This window comes from Euprymna scolopes, chromosome 17 (genome assembly GCF_053919585.1).
Source record: "Euprymna scolopes isolate OS-2025 chromosome 17, ASM5391958v1, whole genome shotgun sequence".
Classification (NCBI taxonomy): Eukaryota; Metazoa; Mollusca; class Cephalopoda; order Sepiida; family Sepiolidae; genus Euprymna; species Euprymna scolopes.
In genome coordinates, this window is record NC_136498.1 from 29,978,552 (window position 1) to 29,991,524 (window position 12,973).

The following is a 12,973-nucleotide window of genomic DNA, read 5'->3' on the forward strand; positions in this document are numbered from 1 at the left end:
AAAGCCACCGCAGCCCTTTCATATTTTCATCCTTACTTTATTAAAAAGTTTTGTTTGAAAAAAATTATTTTCCTTTCGTTATTAATTTTTTTTAAAAAACCTTACAATAACATTTACTTTTTAATTAAAAAAAAAAAAAAGTAGTCATAAAAAATGTAGAAAAAAGTTGCCACAGCTTTTTTTTTTTTTTTTAAATGTTCTCATCTAATGAAAATATTGTTGATCTGTTGGTTTTAGTGTCGTAAATTATGATATAAAAATCTTAAGAGCTGCATAAAGGCTACATTTTGTATTATTAATGTTATCAACTTTGTTTACAATTCCTCTGCAACTATCGTTGCATTTTCATTTTTTGTAATGTTCTTTATTACAGTTAAGAAAAAAGTCGCCACAGCTTTAAAAGTTTCATTTGTATTTTTTAAGGTTAAAGACTATTTTTTAAAAACCTTACCATAACATTTACTTTTTTTTTTTTTTTTTACATAGGCGTCACCACTTATCAAGGCCGATAGGCCACTCAAGGATAAGGGTTAAATAGTGTACAGTAGTCAAAAGGACAATATAGTAATCGATAGTAATGGAAGTTCGGTAAATTTATTAACTTAAGTGGAACGGTTCATCAGAAACTTGTTCACTTTGGACTTGAAGACAACCATATTATAGACGGCTGGAAAGCAGGAAAACGGAAGACAATTCCACAGGTGTGCAGTTCTAAGAAAGAAGATTTGATCATGGAATCTATGTTTAGATTTAGGCAAAGATAAAGATTGGGGGGAATTATTGATAGTGTTTTCAGCTAGACGAGTGTTTCTTGTGAAAGTTTGGCGAAGGGGGACCATAGATTGAAGCTCAGTTGAACACTTTCCATGAAAATAACGATAAAGCAGAGACAAACTTGCAACTGTGAGATAGAGGTTGCAGCGAAGAGAAAAGGACATCTCCCACCAGGCCACAAAATCTATTTTGTAACCATATCAAGGTAGGGCAAGTCTTTTCTAGCAGCTCCTGCCCATATGTGGCAACAGTATTTCAATTAAAAAAAGTTGCCGCAGCTTTCTTTAAATGTTTTCACATAATAAAAATATCGTTAGTTTGTTGGTTTTAGCGTCGTAAATTATATGAAAGCAGAAATGATGCTCTTAATAGTCTTGTAAAGACTACATTTTGTCTTATCAATGTTATAAACTTTGTCACATTAAAAAAAAATTGTCGCAGCTTTCTTTTTTAATGTTTTGATTTAATAAAAAAATATTGTCGGATCAAGCATCCTAAATTATGAGATGAAAAGATCAACGAATCTTTTAGTAAGCGAGAGTTGTCTCCTCCTGCACAATGACAAATTGTAAAACATCGCCGTAATGGCTTAACTTAGATTAATTTCATGATGAACAAAATAGTCAAAAATTCTTTTGTTTTTATTTAGAATTATGCTTGGTTAAAAAACTAAAATACAGAAAAATCTTTATGATGTATTAAACATGGGGCGTATGTCATCTTCCAAAAATCAGAAATTGATCAAGTAGTTTTTTTTTTAAATTACAGAATTAAATTTTATGAGGAAGCAAGACGGGGAGGGGGGGGGGCTGTGAACGTCCATATTGTTTTAAATTTTGCTAAAAATCAAGGGCAACAATTCAACTACCGAGATTTTGTTTGCACTCAAAATAATTAAAACTTTAAACACTAAAAATTGTAAAATTTTATTTTCTTAATTAAGAAAAAAAAAAAAAATACTTGATCAATTTATATGATTTTTGGAATATGGCAACTTCATTCTGTAAGGAATACAGCATATAGATTTATCTGTGTTTTTGTTTTTTTTAATTAAATGTAATTCTAAATAAGCACTAAGCCCCTCCACACCAGCAAAAAATGTTGGTACTTGTACAGTTTAATCAAGACATTAAAAAATGAAAATATCGAAAAAAGTTTAAATTGTATGTATCCCTTATGGAATGAAGTTCTCCAAAAAAAATTTCATTTAATTTCATCAAGTAGTTTTTGTTTTACAGCGAAAAACAATTTATGATACCGAGCAAAAGGTTCGATTTTTAGGAAGAAAAGCTAGTATTAAAGATGGGGAGGGAGTCTTGGCACTTTAACTGGAGTTATCTCCCCGTGGCGTTTCTAAACTCCAAACAAAAATTAAGAAAAAAATCCAAGATGTCTGCCTATAACATGCTGTTATAAAAACGTGTTTTTCCGCTGTAAAAAAAAACAAACAAAAAAAAAAAAATCTACTCAATCAAATTAAGTGAAATTTTTTTGAGATCTTCAGTTCAAAACGGATACGTACAATATAACCTTTTTTAGATATTTTCATTTTTTAAGGTCTTGATTAAACTGTACAAATACCAAAAATTCTTTATAACCAAATTTAATTACCTAAATGTAATAATTTCAAGCAACAATCTTGGTCATCATCTTTAATAAAATATCAAAATAAAACTATTATTTTATATTCTTCGAACTACTGTTCTCATCTTGAATCCAAAATAATATGAAGAATCAATCCTTATCTCAAAAATTCAGAATTGTAATAAAAAAAAAAAACAAAAAAAAAAAACTTAGTTTCTACATGTTAAAGGTCAGCAGAGAATTCTACTGTATTTGTGATATTACATTTTTTATTTTTACTTTACTAATTATGGAAATATATTTTATGTAGGGTAAAAAAAATAATTGCAAAGAACTCGTGAGATTGTCCATTGCAGTGGAATGGAGATTTTTTTTTTACTAACTCAGACGATTATATTTCCGACATTTCCCAGACCAGCAAGATCAACATGCCTCACTTCTAGATCTATTTCTGACCACAGTTCCCGATGATTTTATAACGAATGCCCACAGCCCACTTGGGAATGCTGATCATGCTGTGATAATGATAGAAATCGCCCTAAATTCTCAACCCAAAACTGAAGAGCCACTGTTCAAAACAATGAGATATTACAAAAGGGCTGACTGGGAAGCCATCAGGGATCTCATGGGGAAATATCTTTTCACTTCCAGCTGAACAGTGCGCAAATGAGACCACTAAATGGTTCAAAACTGCAATTGAAACACATGTTCCCACACAAAAATTCTATAGCAAGCAGCCCCACTCTCCCCAATGGTTTACTTCTACTTGTGTAGCTGCCATTGCTCAAAGGCAGCATTCGTACCGCAGATTTAAATGGCTGGTCACATTCAATGCTGCCAACACTAAGCTTGTTTCCTTCAATAATTACAAGAAACCTTCTCTACCACCAATAGTAATAGCAAAAAACCCATTACCAGAAAGTACTTCTTTTGAACTCCTCGGCTTAACGTTCACAGTAAACATGAACTGGAATAGATACATTGAGAGCATTGCCAAGGCTGCTGCAAAGAAGGTGGGCTCTCTTTACTGTGCTAGAAAGTTACTTACGCCTGAAAATATCCTGTACCTCTATAAGGCCACCATTCGCCCATGTATGGAGTACTGTTGTCACATTTGGGCTGGTGCATCTGCTGCTTGTCTCTCACTCCTGGACAGGGTTCAAAAGAGAGTTGCCAATCTGATAAGTCCTGAACCATCATCTAAGATTCAGCTTCTGTCCCATCGACAAAATGCTGCATCCCTCTGCCTGTTCTACAAGTATTTTAATGGTGAATGATCTGACGAACTACAAGCACTTGTACTCCTCGACGTAAATACCTCCTACAAAGCCGACAAGCAGCTAGATTCCACCCCTACAGAGATCCCTAGGTGTAAGAAAGCCTTCTACTCCAATAGTTTCTTCCCAGGAACTGCTAGACTTTGAAACTCCTTTCTGGGATTCTGCTTTCTCAACTTTACCATTGAACTTCTGCAAGTCAGTAATGTGAACAGACATCTTGCTACTCATCTCCTTTCATAAGGTTCCTGCAACTTTTGTCCCCGATAGTAGCTCCCTACTTCAAAGTGGCACTGTGCCTTGTTTGGGGGTGAATAAAAAGAAAAGTTTTCTAATGCTAAATTCCCTCTAACACTTATAATAAGCCGGGCAATGTTGAGCAACCCTGATAGTTAAAAATAAATGTTTCAACGAAAGGTGTAATAAAACATACTCTTGTTAATGGGCCACGTTGAGAACTGGAGAATTCAAACACTAAAAAATCAGCAAAAGTTCGTAGATGTGAGGACAATGATCGAGGTCCAAGCCGTTCCAAGACTCTACAGAAAGAAAAGAAACAAAAAAGAAAAGATTTAGAGATTTTATAATCAATTTGTAAAGTTATATACAATAAACAAATAACATTTTCATTTATTTTTTATTTGAAATATCAACAATTTGAAAGAGTTGAATGATGATCAATACACCAGGTAACTGCATGTAACAGAACGACTAACGCTAGGTTAGCAGCAACAGCCATATGTAAATGACCAAGCCAGCTGCACAATGGGATAGCAGAGATAAAAAGGATACATGTGTTCAAAGAGGTATTTGAGAGGGATTTGAAAAATGTTCAAGATGAAGACTCAAAAACGTGCTCAGGACATGAGAGTCAAAAAGAACATGTTCGAGACACGAGAGAGACAGAAATAGACATGTTACACATGTGGCCCACAAACAACAAGGAAAGACATGTCCTAAACATGGTCAGATAAAGACAGAGTACCACATATTCGAGGAGTCAGAGTCTTGTTAAGCGCATTGGAGTACGAGAAAACTTTTGAACAAGAGACAAGGCATTATTCTGGAAGTACCTGTATAAATGTGTTTTGACTGTTTAAAAAAAAAAAAAAAAAAAAAAAAGTCGAATTTTTTCCCTTGTCTTTATAACTGTCTGTATACAATGTGTGGGTCTGGAGTGTTGACATGTAACGTCCATTTTACATACATCAGCCATTATAACAGTGGTCAACAACTCGAAAGACTTACATTTATAACTTAGATTTAACATCTTCTATTAAAAGGCTCAGCTGAAAGGAGGCTAAGAATTAATTACATATGTATTAATTTCATCCATACAGAATCATCAGTGTAGAAATAACTATTCAAACCATCTGGAGTGTTTTGCACAACGTTTTGGCTTATGTAACCTCCGACTTTATTCAAGTATATCTTGTTGACTTTTGGAATCTGCACAGAATTTCTAATGGAATCTTTTATTTAATTTATGAGAGTAACAAACTATATTTCCGTCAACCATGACTGGGTAGAAATCTTATGCAATTTGTAATTGTATTCTTTGCATCTCCCAAACTGAGGATTGAACCTTCAACCTCTAGAAGAGTGTCGCTTAACAAGGACTTGTGCGAAAACAGATAAAGTATTAGTATTCAGTTGTTAATGATATTCCTTTAGAGGTAGAAGGTTCAATCCTAAGTGTGGGCGATATGAAGAAAACAATTGCTAATCCCATAAGACTTTTACCCAGTCATGGCTAACGGAATGAGAAGTGCTAACCCTGTGAATTTATATTTAATTTCGTTTGAAATCCAATGCAGATTCAAAGATCGACAGCAAGAGTCCCGATTTCGACAAGATACACTTGAAGGTTACATTGGCTGAAACGTTGTAGAATAACACTCAAGCTGAGAACAGTAGTCCAAATAATTCAAATTATCAATCCTCATTTCAAAAAACACTGTTCAAACTAGTTACACAATTCAAACCGTAGAATAAAAAGTCACATTATATATACAAGGGGAATTCCAAAAGTAATGCCTCCTATTTTTTATTCTGCCTAAATGGATCAAAAGGGATTGCAAATTGCTTTTCTATGATGACTGGACTTATGCATTCATGACCCAAAAGTTTCATCTCTCAGTTGCAGATATTGATGGTGTGAGACTAAGAAAGCGACCCCTGTCATGAATGTGTATCAGAAGCAGAGATGGGTCATAGAATTCCTAGCAAAAGGGCATTGAGAATGGGTGATGACTATGTAGAAAAATAAATTCTGGAACATAAAAGGTTGTTTGTATTAATGGTACAATTCCCAGTAAAAAAAAAAAAAAAAGGAAACTTTACTTTTGGAACTATCCTCATAGATTTACACAGCCAGACAATGTCGCAACTCACAAGAATCATGACAGCCAACAAGCCAGAAATCCAACACTCGAGTTTTACTCTCATTATTTGGTCTCATCAGTTAGATGCATCCAAACTCGGGATTTGAAACCTGAGCTTCTTGCATGCTGGGCGAGCACTCTGCCACCTGAGCAAATGCGCCACACACAAGAAAGTCCATTAACACAGATCAAGCAAAGCACGGTGAATCTGATAGTGGAATGAACCTACTTCATCTCAAACAAGGGATTTTATCATTGCAACCAGCTATAACTGAAGTCAATGTCTCAAGTAGGAATTATGTGTGTGTGTGTGTGTGTGTGTGTGTGTGATATGTGTGTTAAAAACACTAGTTACTTACTTGTATGCAGTTGGAGAAATCCGGTTGTCATCCAGTAAGTTTTTCCAGATAATGCTGGAAAGTAAAAAAAAAAAAAAAAAAAAAAAAAAAAAAAAATATTGTTTAATAATACATGTTTGTGTCTATACATTAAATTGCAAAAAGTTTCCATACACACAAAAAAAAAAAGCAGCAAAAAAAGCAAAAAAAGGCAACAAAAAAAGGCAACAAAAAAAACAAAGCAAAAAAAAAACAAAGCAAAAAAAAAAAAACAAAGCAAAAAAAAAAACAAAGCAAAAAAAAAACAAAGCAAAAAAAAAAACAAAGCAAAAAAAAAAACAAAGCAAAAAAAAAACAAAGCAAAAAAAAAACAAAGCAAAAAAAAACAAAGCAAAAAAAAAAACAAAGCAAAAAAAAAACAAAGCAAAAAAAAAAACAAAGCAAAAAAAAAACAAAGCAAAAAAAAACAAAGCAAAAAAAAACAAACAAAGCAGTGTTTGTATTGGTAAGAGTAAATTTAATAGGTGTGTGATATAAATAAAAATACCTAACTTACCATAAAAACAATGGAGGCGTTCCTTGCATAGAAAAATGTGCAATTATATCATTCTCATTCACCATGCCTTCAAGTAAAAAAAAATAAAAAATAAAAAAATGTGTGTATATATATATATATATATATATATATATATATATATAATTTTATATTAAGTTTTTTGTCTGACTGTTCTGTCAGTCACAATTTAAACAATTTTTTTTAAACATAATTTGTCTCATTTCGAAATACCAAAAACTTAAACTATATTTAGAAATGGAAAATATTGCATTAAATAATTACCAACAAATAAAGCAGATGCATTGTAAACTGAAACCTTGAGATCTTCGGTCTGACAGTCCACCAACAGAGTTATTTGAACTTTCTCATAAATAAAGCTTAAAACATTAAAACCTAATAATTATAGTTTTTGCATGTCATAAATTTATGATTTACATTTTTCTAAACATTAATTCATACATAAGTGATAATAAAAGAATAAATGAATGGATAAACATCATCAATAGTTAGAAATTAGTATAACATTCCACAACAAATACATATTGGCATTAAAAACAATATATATACTAGAATTTGAGTCTGTAGGAGCTTATACTTGTAGTTTGAGCAGGGAAAAATTTAGAATATTCTTTTTTTTTTCTTTTTTTTTTTTTTTACTTTGTCGTTTTCTAAATCTATATATATATATATATATATATATATATATATATATATATATATAAAGTAGTAGCGTTCGTGTGTCCGTGTGTCCTACAGCCCACACCACTGGACCGATCATGACCAAATATGGCATAATGAAGGACGCCGACTTAGGGATGATACACACCATTTTTCAAGGTCATGGTACAAGGTTATGGTCATATTTGGCACGGTTCTTACAACATCCACTTATTGCAAACGTGCTGCAAAGCGTGTACTTGAACATTCAGCAAAGTCCCCAGTAAAACATGGGTATATTTTTGCTAGTATAAAATATTGGTGCTTATTCAATTTTACTCCAATAATAAAAGAAAAATTTATAATTGCACAAAAAGTTAAAATTTAAAAAAAAACAAAACTAAAGCTGTACATAAATTAACAAATTCATCCAGTATTTTTGTTTTTATAAAATCAAATTTGATTGGTGAACGATTTCTAGCTGGTATGATGACTGTGTGATCTTTAAACTTTAATGCATGTTAAGATAGTGGTGACAGATCAAGTTTTTAAATATGTTCTTGTAAGAAAAATAATATTACTTATTTTATTGTCATGTCAAAAATAGTAATATATCCAAACTTTGAGTTTTATAGTTTGAAAGTGATTTTTATAGAAAAAGGGGGAAAATTGCATTTTTTGTAGACATTTTAACATAGACGGTAAGATTTCAAACAAGTGACATAACTCAGAGGCTAAAATGTTGCCCCCCCCACTTTGAATCGGGACCAGCATATAGCGATAATTTTTTTTACTAAAAACACAATAGCAGTCTATAAATATAGATAAATCTTTTAATATTTGAATATACTACTATTTTCAGCAACAATTTATTTTTGAATACAAGGACTTATTTAAAAACTTCATCTGACGACTATCTTAAACATCTAAACATTTTACAAAGGGGAGATATTACATTTTGCCATTAAAATGTGTTATTTTCTTGTTTAAAAAACTATTTGATAATTTTGTATAATTTTTGTGGACTGTACATAAGATTTTTGTGCCGTAGTGTTTATTTTTTTTTATTGGGGTAAAACTAAATAAGCTCAAATATCTTTCCAACAGTTTCTTACGAGTTTATATATATCTAATTATTACGCCACTTTTTTAAAACCATTTCTGTGAAAATTCAAAAAAATCTTTGTCCCAACATATACTATGTCACATTAAATAAATTTCCTGTCGGTACTAAAACATAACTTTTTTTAAAATAATCATTTAATGGAAATTTTTTTTTTTAATGGAAATCGCTCCAGTCAAGGCATGAAGCTACTTGATGGAAGGAACTAAAAAGAAAAAAAAAAGATATTACTTCAAAGTCAAAAACCAGCCAATAAGTGTGAGATGAATGGATTCTGATAAAAAAAACAGCAATTCTTCCCCCTCTATCAGAAACACTGCTCATAGAATGTGAAGACTAAAGGACAACACAAGGAAAGTGACCGTTACAAAGATGCCAAAATTAAACCCAAAGGTCTACTTTCTACTCTACTCTCTCTGAGCTACTAATAACAAGAGTTATTTCCCTTGAATAAAATTGTGTGTTCCTATGGAGCAAGCGTCAGACCGTGAACATCATAAAAAAGTAAGGCCTGTTCATTATTCAAGTGATGTCATGATTGTAGTACAAGCAAGCCAGATCTGTCAAACAGATAATCAATAATAAACGACAGCTTTTTTTAAAAAAAAAAAGCATAAGAAAACTTAAAAAATTGCATTAAAAAAAAAAAAAAAAAAAAAAAAAAAGGAACATGATTCGATTTATACTGAAACTAATTTTTTATCAACATAAATAAAAAACTAAAACAAAACAAGAATCCAAAATGAATAATTAAGCTCTATGTTATTGCTGTCTTAAAGTAAACAATCATCATCACATTGTTTCATGGATTTTGAAGACTAAAATCTGTTTGGATATTTGGACTACTATTTTCATCTTTAGTGTTATTCTCACATTTTGATGGGACTACAATAATTGTTTTAACTTCTTTATTTGATTTTTTTTTTTTTAATTCATCAAATTTCATTTGTAGATAGGTGGCCTTTCTTGTTGGAGTGAAGAATCCTTCTGTGTAATTCTAGGAGGCCCATTCTTCCTGGCTATACCTTCATGTTTTGAGAAGAGGTTAGTTTATTGATAATTATTTGAGATGTCCAAACTAGGGAACACTGATGGGGTTGCTTAAGGATTTTTTTAAGCTTTTCAATCTTCACCTTTCTACCTTGTGGCACATCTTCCTACAGTGGAATTGAAGTAAATAAAAACTTGACTAGCTAGTTACCTTACCAATGATGACTTAACTTGTTTCAAGTTAACAAAAAAGATTAACACATAAATAGATACTTAAGCAGTCTATGGACCATGCTGAAACAATATTATATAAAAAAAACCCTTCTTAACATGGAGAGGTAGAGGCTTTTGTTAACCATTCTGTACTTTCACCTAACAATTTAATAAACGAAATATCACAAAAACTGAATTTAACTTTAAAATCCTACCTAAAAAATAGCTCGGTTCATAAACTGGAGAAGTATCTGAAAATTAAATGAAATTTAAAAGGTTTCATCTTGATTTTTATTTGGATGATCTGACTTTCTTAATGTGTAATTTTTTTTAGAATTCGGAAGCCTTCTATTCAAACATGGGTACCTAAACAGAATAACTCATTATTTCATCCACAGGGGTGGATTGTTTTTATATTATCATCAATGACCAGACATTTACTTGTACCCGGGCTGGATCCATCCTGACAGTTTACCACATCCTAAATGAATGCTGACCAGGCCTGACTGTCTATCGCAGTAACAGATACAAATAGAAGCCAATCACAGTTCCAACGACGAACTCCCATAAAGGCTCAAGATCAGTTTGGTATCCTGTTTCATCGTTCTGTATTAGGTTTTCAGGTGACCCCCCCCAACCCCAATCATGAGGAGTGGATGGTTCAATGGTTTTGTAGATAAAATCATTTGGGTGACGATGAAGAGCGTAACCAAAACAGCAAAGATGTCTTCAAAGAATAGCTTGCTGCAGAAAGGATATTTTGCAGCGAGAACAAGCAACATTTGAAATAAACTGTTGCCAACAAACAACATTTGAAATAAACTGTTGCCAACAAACAACATTTGAAATAAACTGTTGCCAACAAACAACATTTGAAATAAACTGTTGCCAACAAACAACATTTGAAATAAACTGTTGCCAACAAACAACATTTGAAATAAACTGTTGCCAACAAACAACATTTGAAATAAACTGTTGCCAACAAACAACATTTGAAATAAACTGTTGCCAACAAACAACATTTGAAATAAACTGTTGCCAACAAACATTTGAAATAAACTGCTGCCAACAAACAACATTTGAAATAAACTGTTGCTAACAAACAACATTTGAAATAAACTGTTGCCAACAAACAACATTTGAAATAAACTGTTGCCAACAAACAACATTTGAAATAAACTGTTGCCAACAAACATTTGAAATAAACTGTTGCCAACAAACATTTGAAATAAACTGTTGCCAACAAACATTTGAAATAAACTGTTGCCAACAAACATTTGAAATAAACTGTTGCCAACAAACATTTGAAATAAACTGTTGCCAACAAACATTTGAAATAAACTGTTGCCAACAAACATTTGAAATAAACTTGCCAACAAACATTTGAAATAAACTTGCCAACAAACATTTGAAATAAACTGTTGCCAACAAACAACATTTGAAATAAACTGTTGCCAACAAACATTTAGAATAAACTGTTGCCAACAAACAACATTTGAAATAAACTGTTGCCAACAAACAACATCTCTATATAAATAAAATGAACTCATTTTTTCCCGTCGGATTTTGACCTTAATAGGATTAAAAATCAAGATATTTCATGCAAATATAATATGCACAACTGGCAGAACAATATCTGAGGTGTGTTATAGGCTTATTATTTCTCAAATTCCTCGATAATCTTAGATTTCTTTACTTTTTCTGCTGAGAAGTCACAGCCAAAATCGGTTAAGATCAATGGAAGTGGTAAAATATTTTCCCTCTAATAAATTCCTCCTCCCCCTGCCACCAGTTAACACCATTTGGGGATCGTTCACAAGGAACAGTTGAGAAGAGAACACCGGTTTGGCTTCGTAGTTCTTTCATGTGAAGTTATTTAAAATCACTAAACTAAGCTGCAGTGCTCTGTGGTGTAGTGGTTAGCGTGCTGGACAATTCACATTATATTTTCACGTTCGCGCCGACCTACTGTAGTCGTTTTTTTTTGTTTTTTTTTTGTTTTTTTTCTTCCTAAACAACTGGAATGGACTTTTCTTGGTGGCCGAACTGTTAACGTTGCAGATGTTTTTTTTTTTTTGTTTTTTTTTCACACTTTATTTTCCTACTTTTACTCATGACTCCGGGTTTGATCCTTCCTACTTACCTACCATAACATTTTTAAAACTCCCCCCCCCCCCGTCCCTGAAACAAACACTCGAGCAACGCCGGGTACCCCTGCTAGTTTGAAATAAACTGTTGCCAACAAACAACATTTGAAATAAACTGTTGCCAACAAACATTTGAAATAAACTGTTGCCAACAAACATTTGAAATAAACTGTTGCCAACAAACATTTGAAATAAACTGTTGCCAACAAACATTTGAAATAAACTGTTGCCAACAAACAACATTTGAAATAAACTGCTGCCAACAAACAACATTTGAAATAAACTGCTGCCAACAAACAACATTTGAAATAAACTGCTGCCAACAAACAACATTTGAAATAAACTGCTGCCAACAAACTACATTTGAAATAAACTGCTGCCAACAAACTACATTTGAAATAAACTGCTGCCAACAAACTACATTTGAAATAAACTGCTGCCAACAAACTACATTTGAAATAAACTGCTGCCAACAAACTACATTTGAAATAAACTGCTGCCAACAAACAACATTTGAAATAAACTGCTGCCAACAAACAACATTTGAAATAAACTGCTGCCAACAAACAACATTTGAAATAAACTGCTGCCAACAAACAACATTTGAAATAAACTGCTGCCAACAAACAACATTTGAAATAAACTGTTGCCAACAAACAACATTTGAAATAAACTGTTGCCAACAAACAACATTTGAAATAAACTGTTGCCAACAAACAACATTTGAAATAAACTGTTGCCAACAAACATTTGAAATAAACTGTTGCTAACAAACAACATTTGAAATAAACTGTTGCCAACAAACAACATTTGAAATAAACTGTTGCTAACAAACAACATTTGAAATAAACTGCTGCCAACAAACAACATTTGAAATAAACTGTTGCCAACAAACAACATTTGAAATAAACTGTTGCCAACAAACAACAT

General features: G+C 32.1%; 1 protein-coding gene across 3 annotated transcripts in view; it reads right to left on the reverse strand.

The window, feature by feature from the left end:
* LOC145296725 (mediator of RNA polymerase II transcription subunit 23-like) overlaps positions 1-12,973 on the reverse strand; it is a 171,730-nt gene that overhangs the window by 50,115 nt on the left and 108,642 nt on the right. For all 3 annotated transcript variants that reach the window (XM_080142729.1, XM_080142727.1, XM_080142730.1), the window contains exons 19-21: positions 6,914-6,980; positions 6,379-6,432; positions 4,069-4,174 (exon numbers count right to left, since the gene is read on the reverse strand). In XM_080142729.1, the coding sequence (XP_079998855.1) occupies positions 4,069-4,174; positions 6,379-6,432; positions 6,914-6,980 (227 nt within the window). The remainder of the gene's footprint in view (positions 1-4,068; positions 4,175-6,378; positions 6,433-6,913; positions 6,981-12,973) is intronic.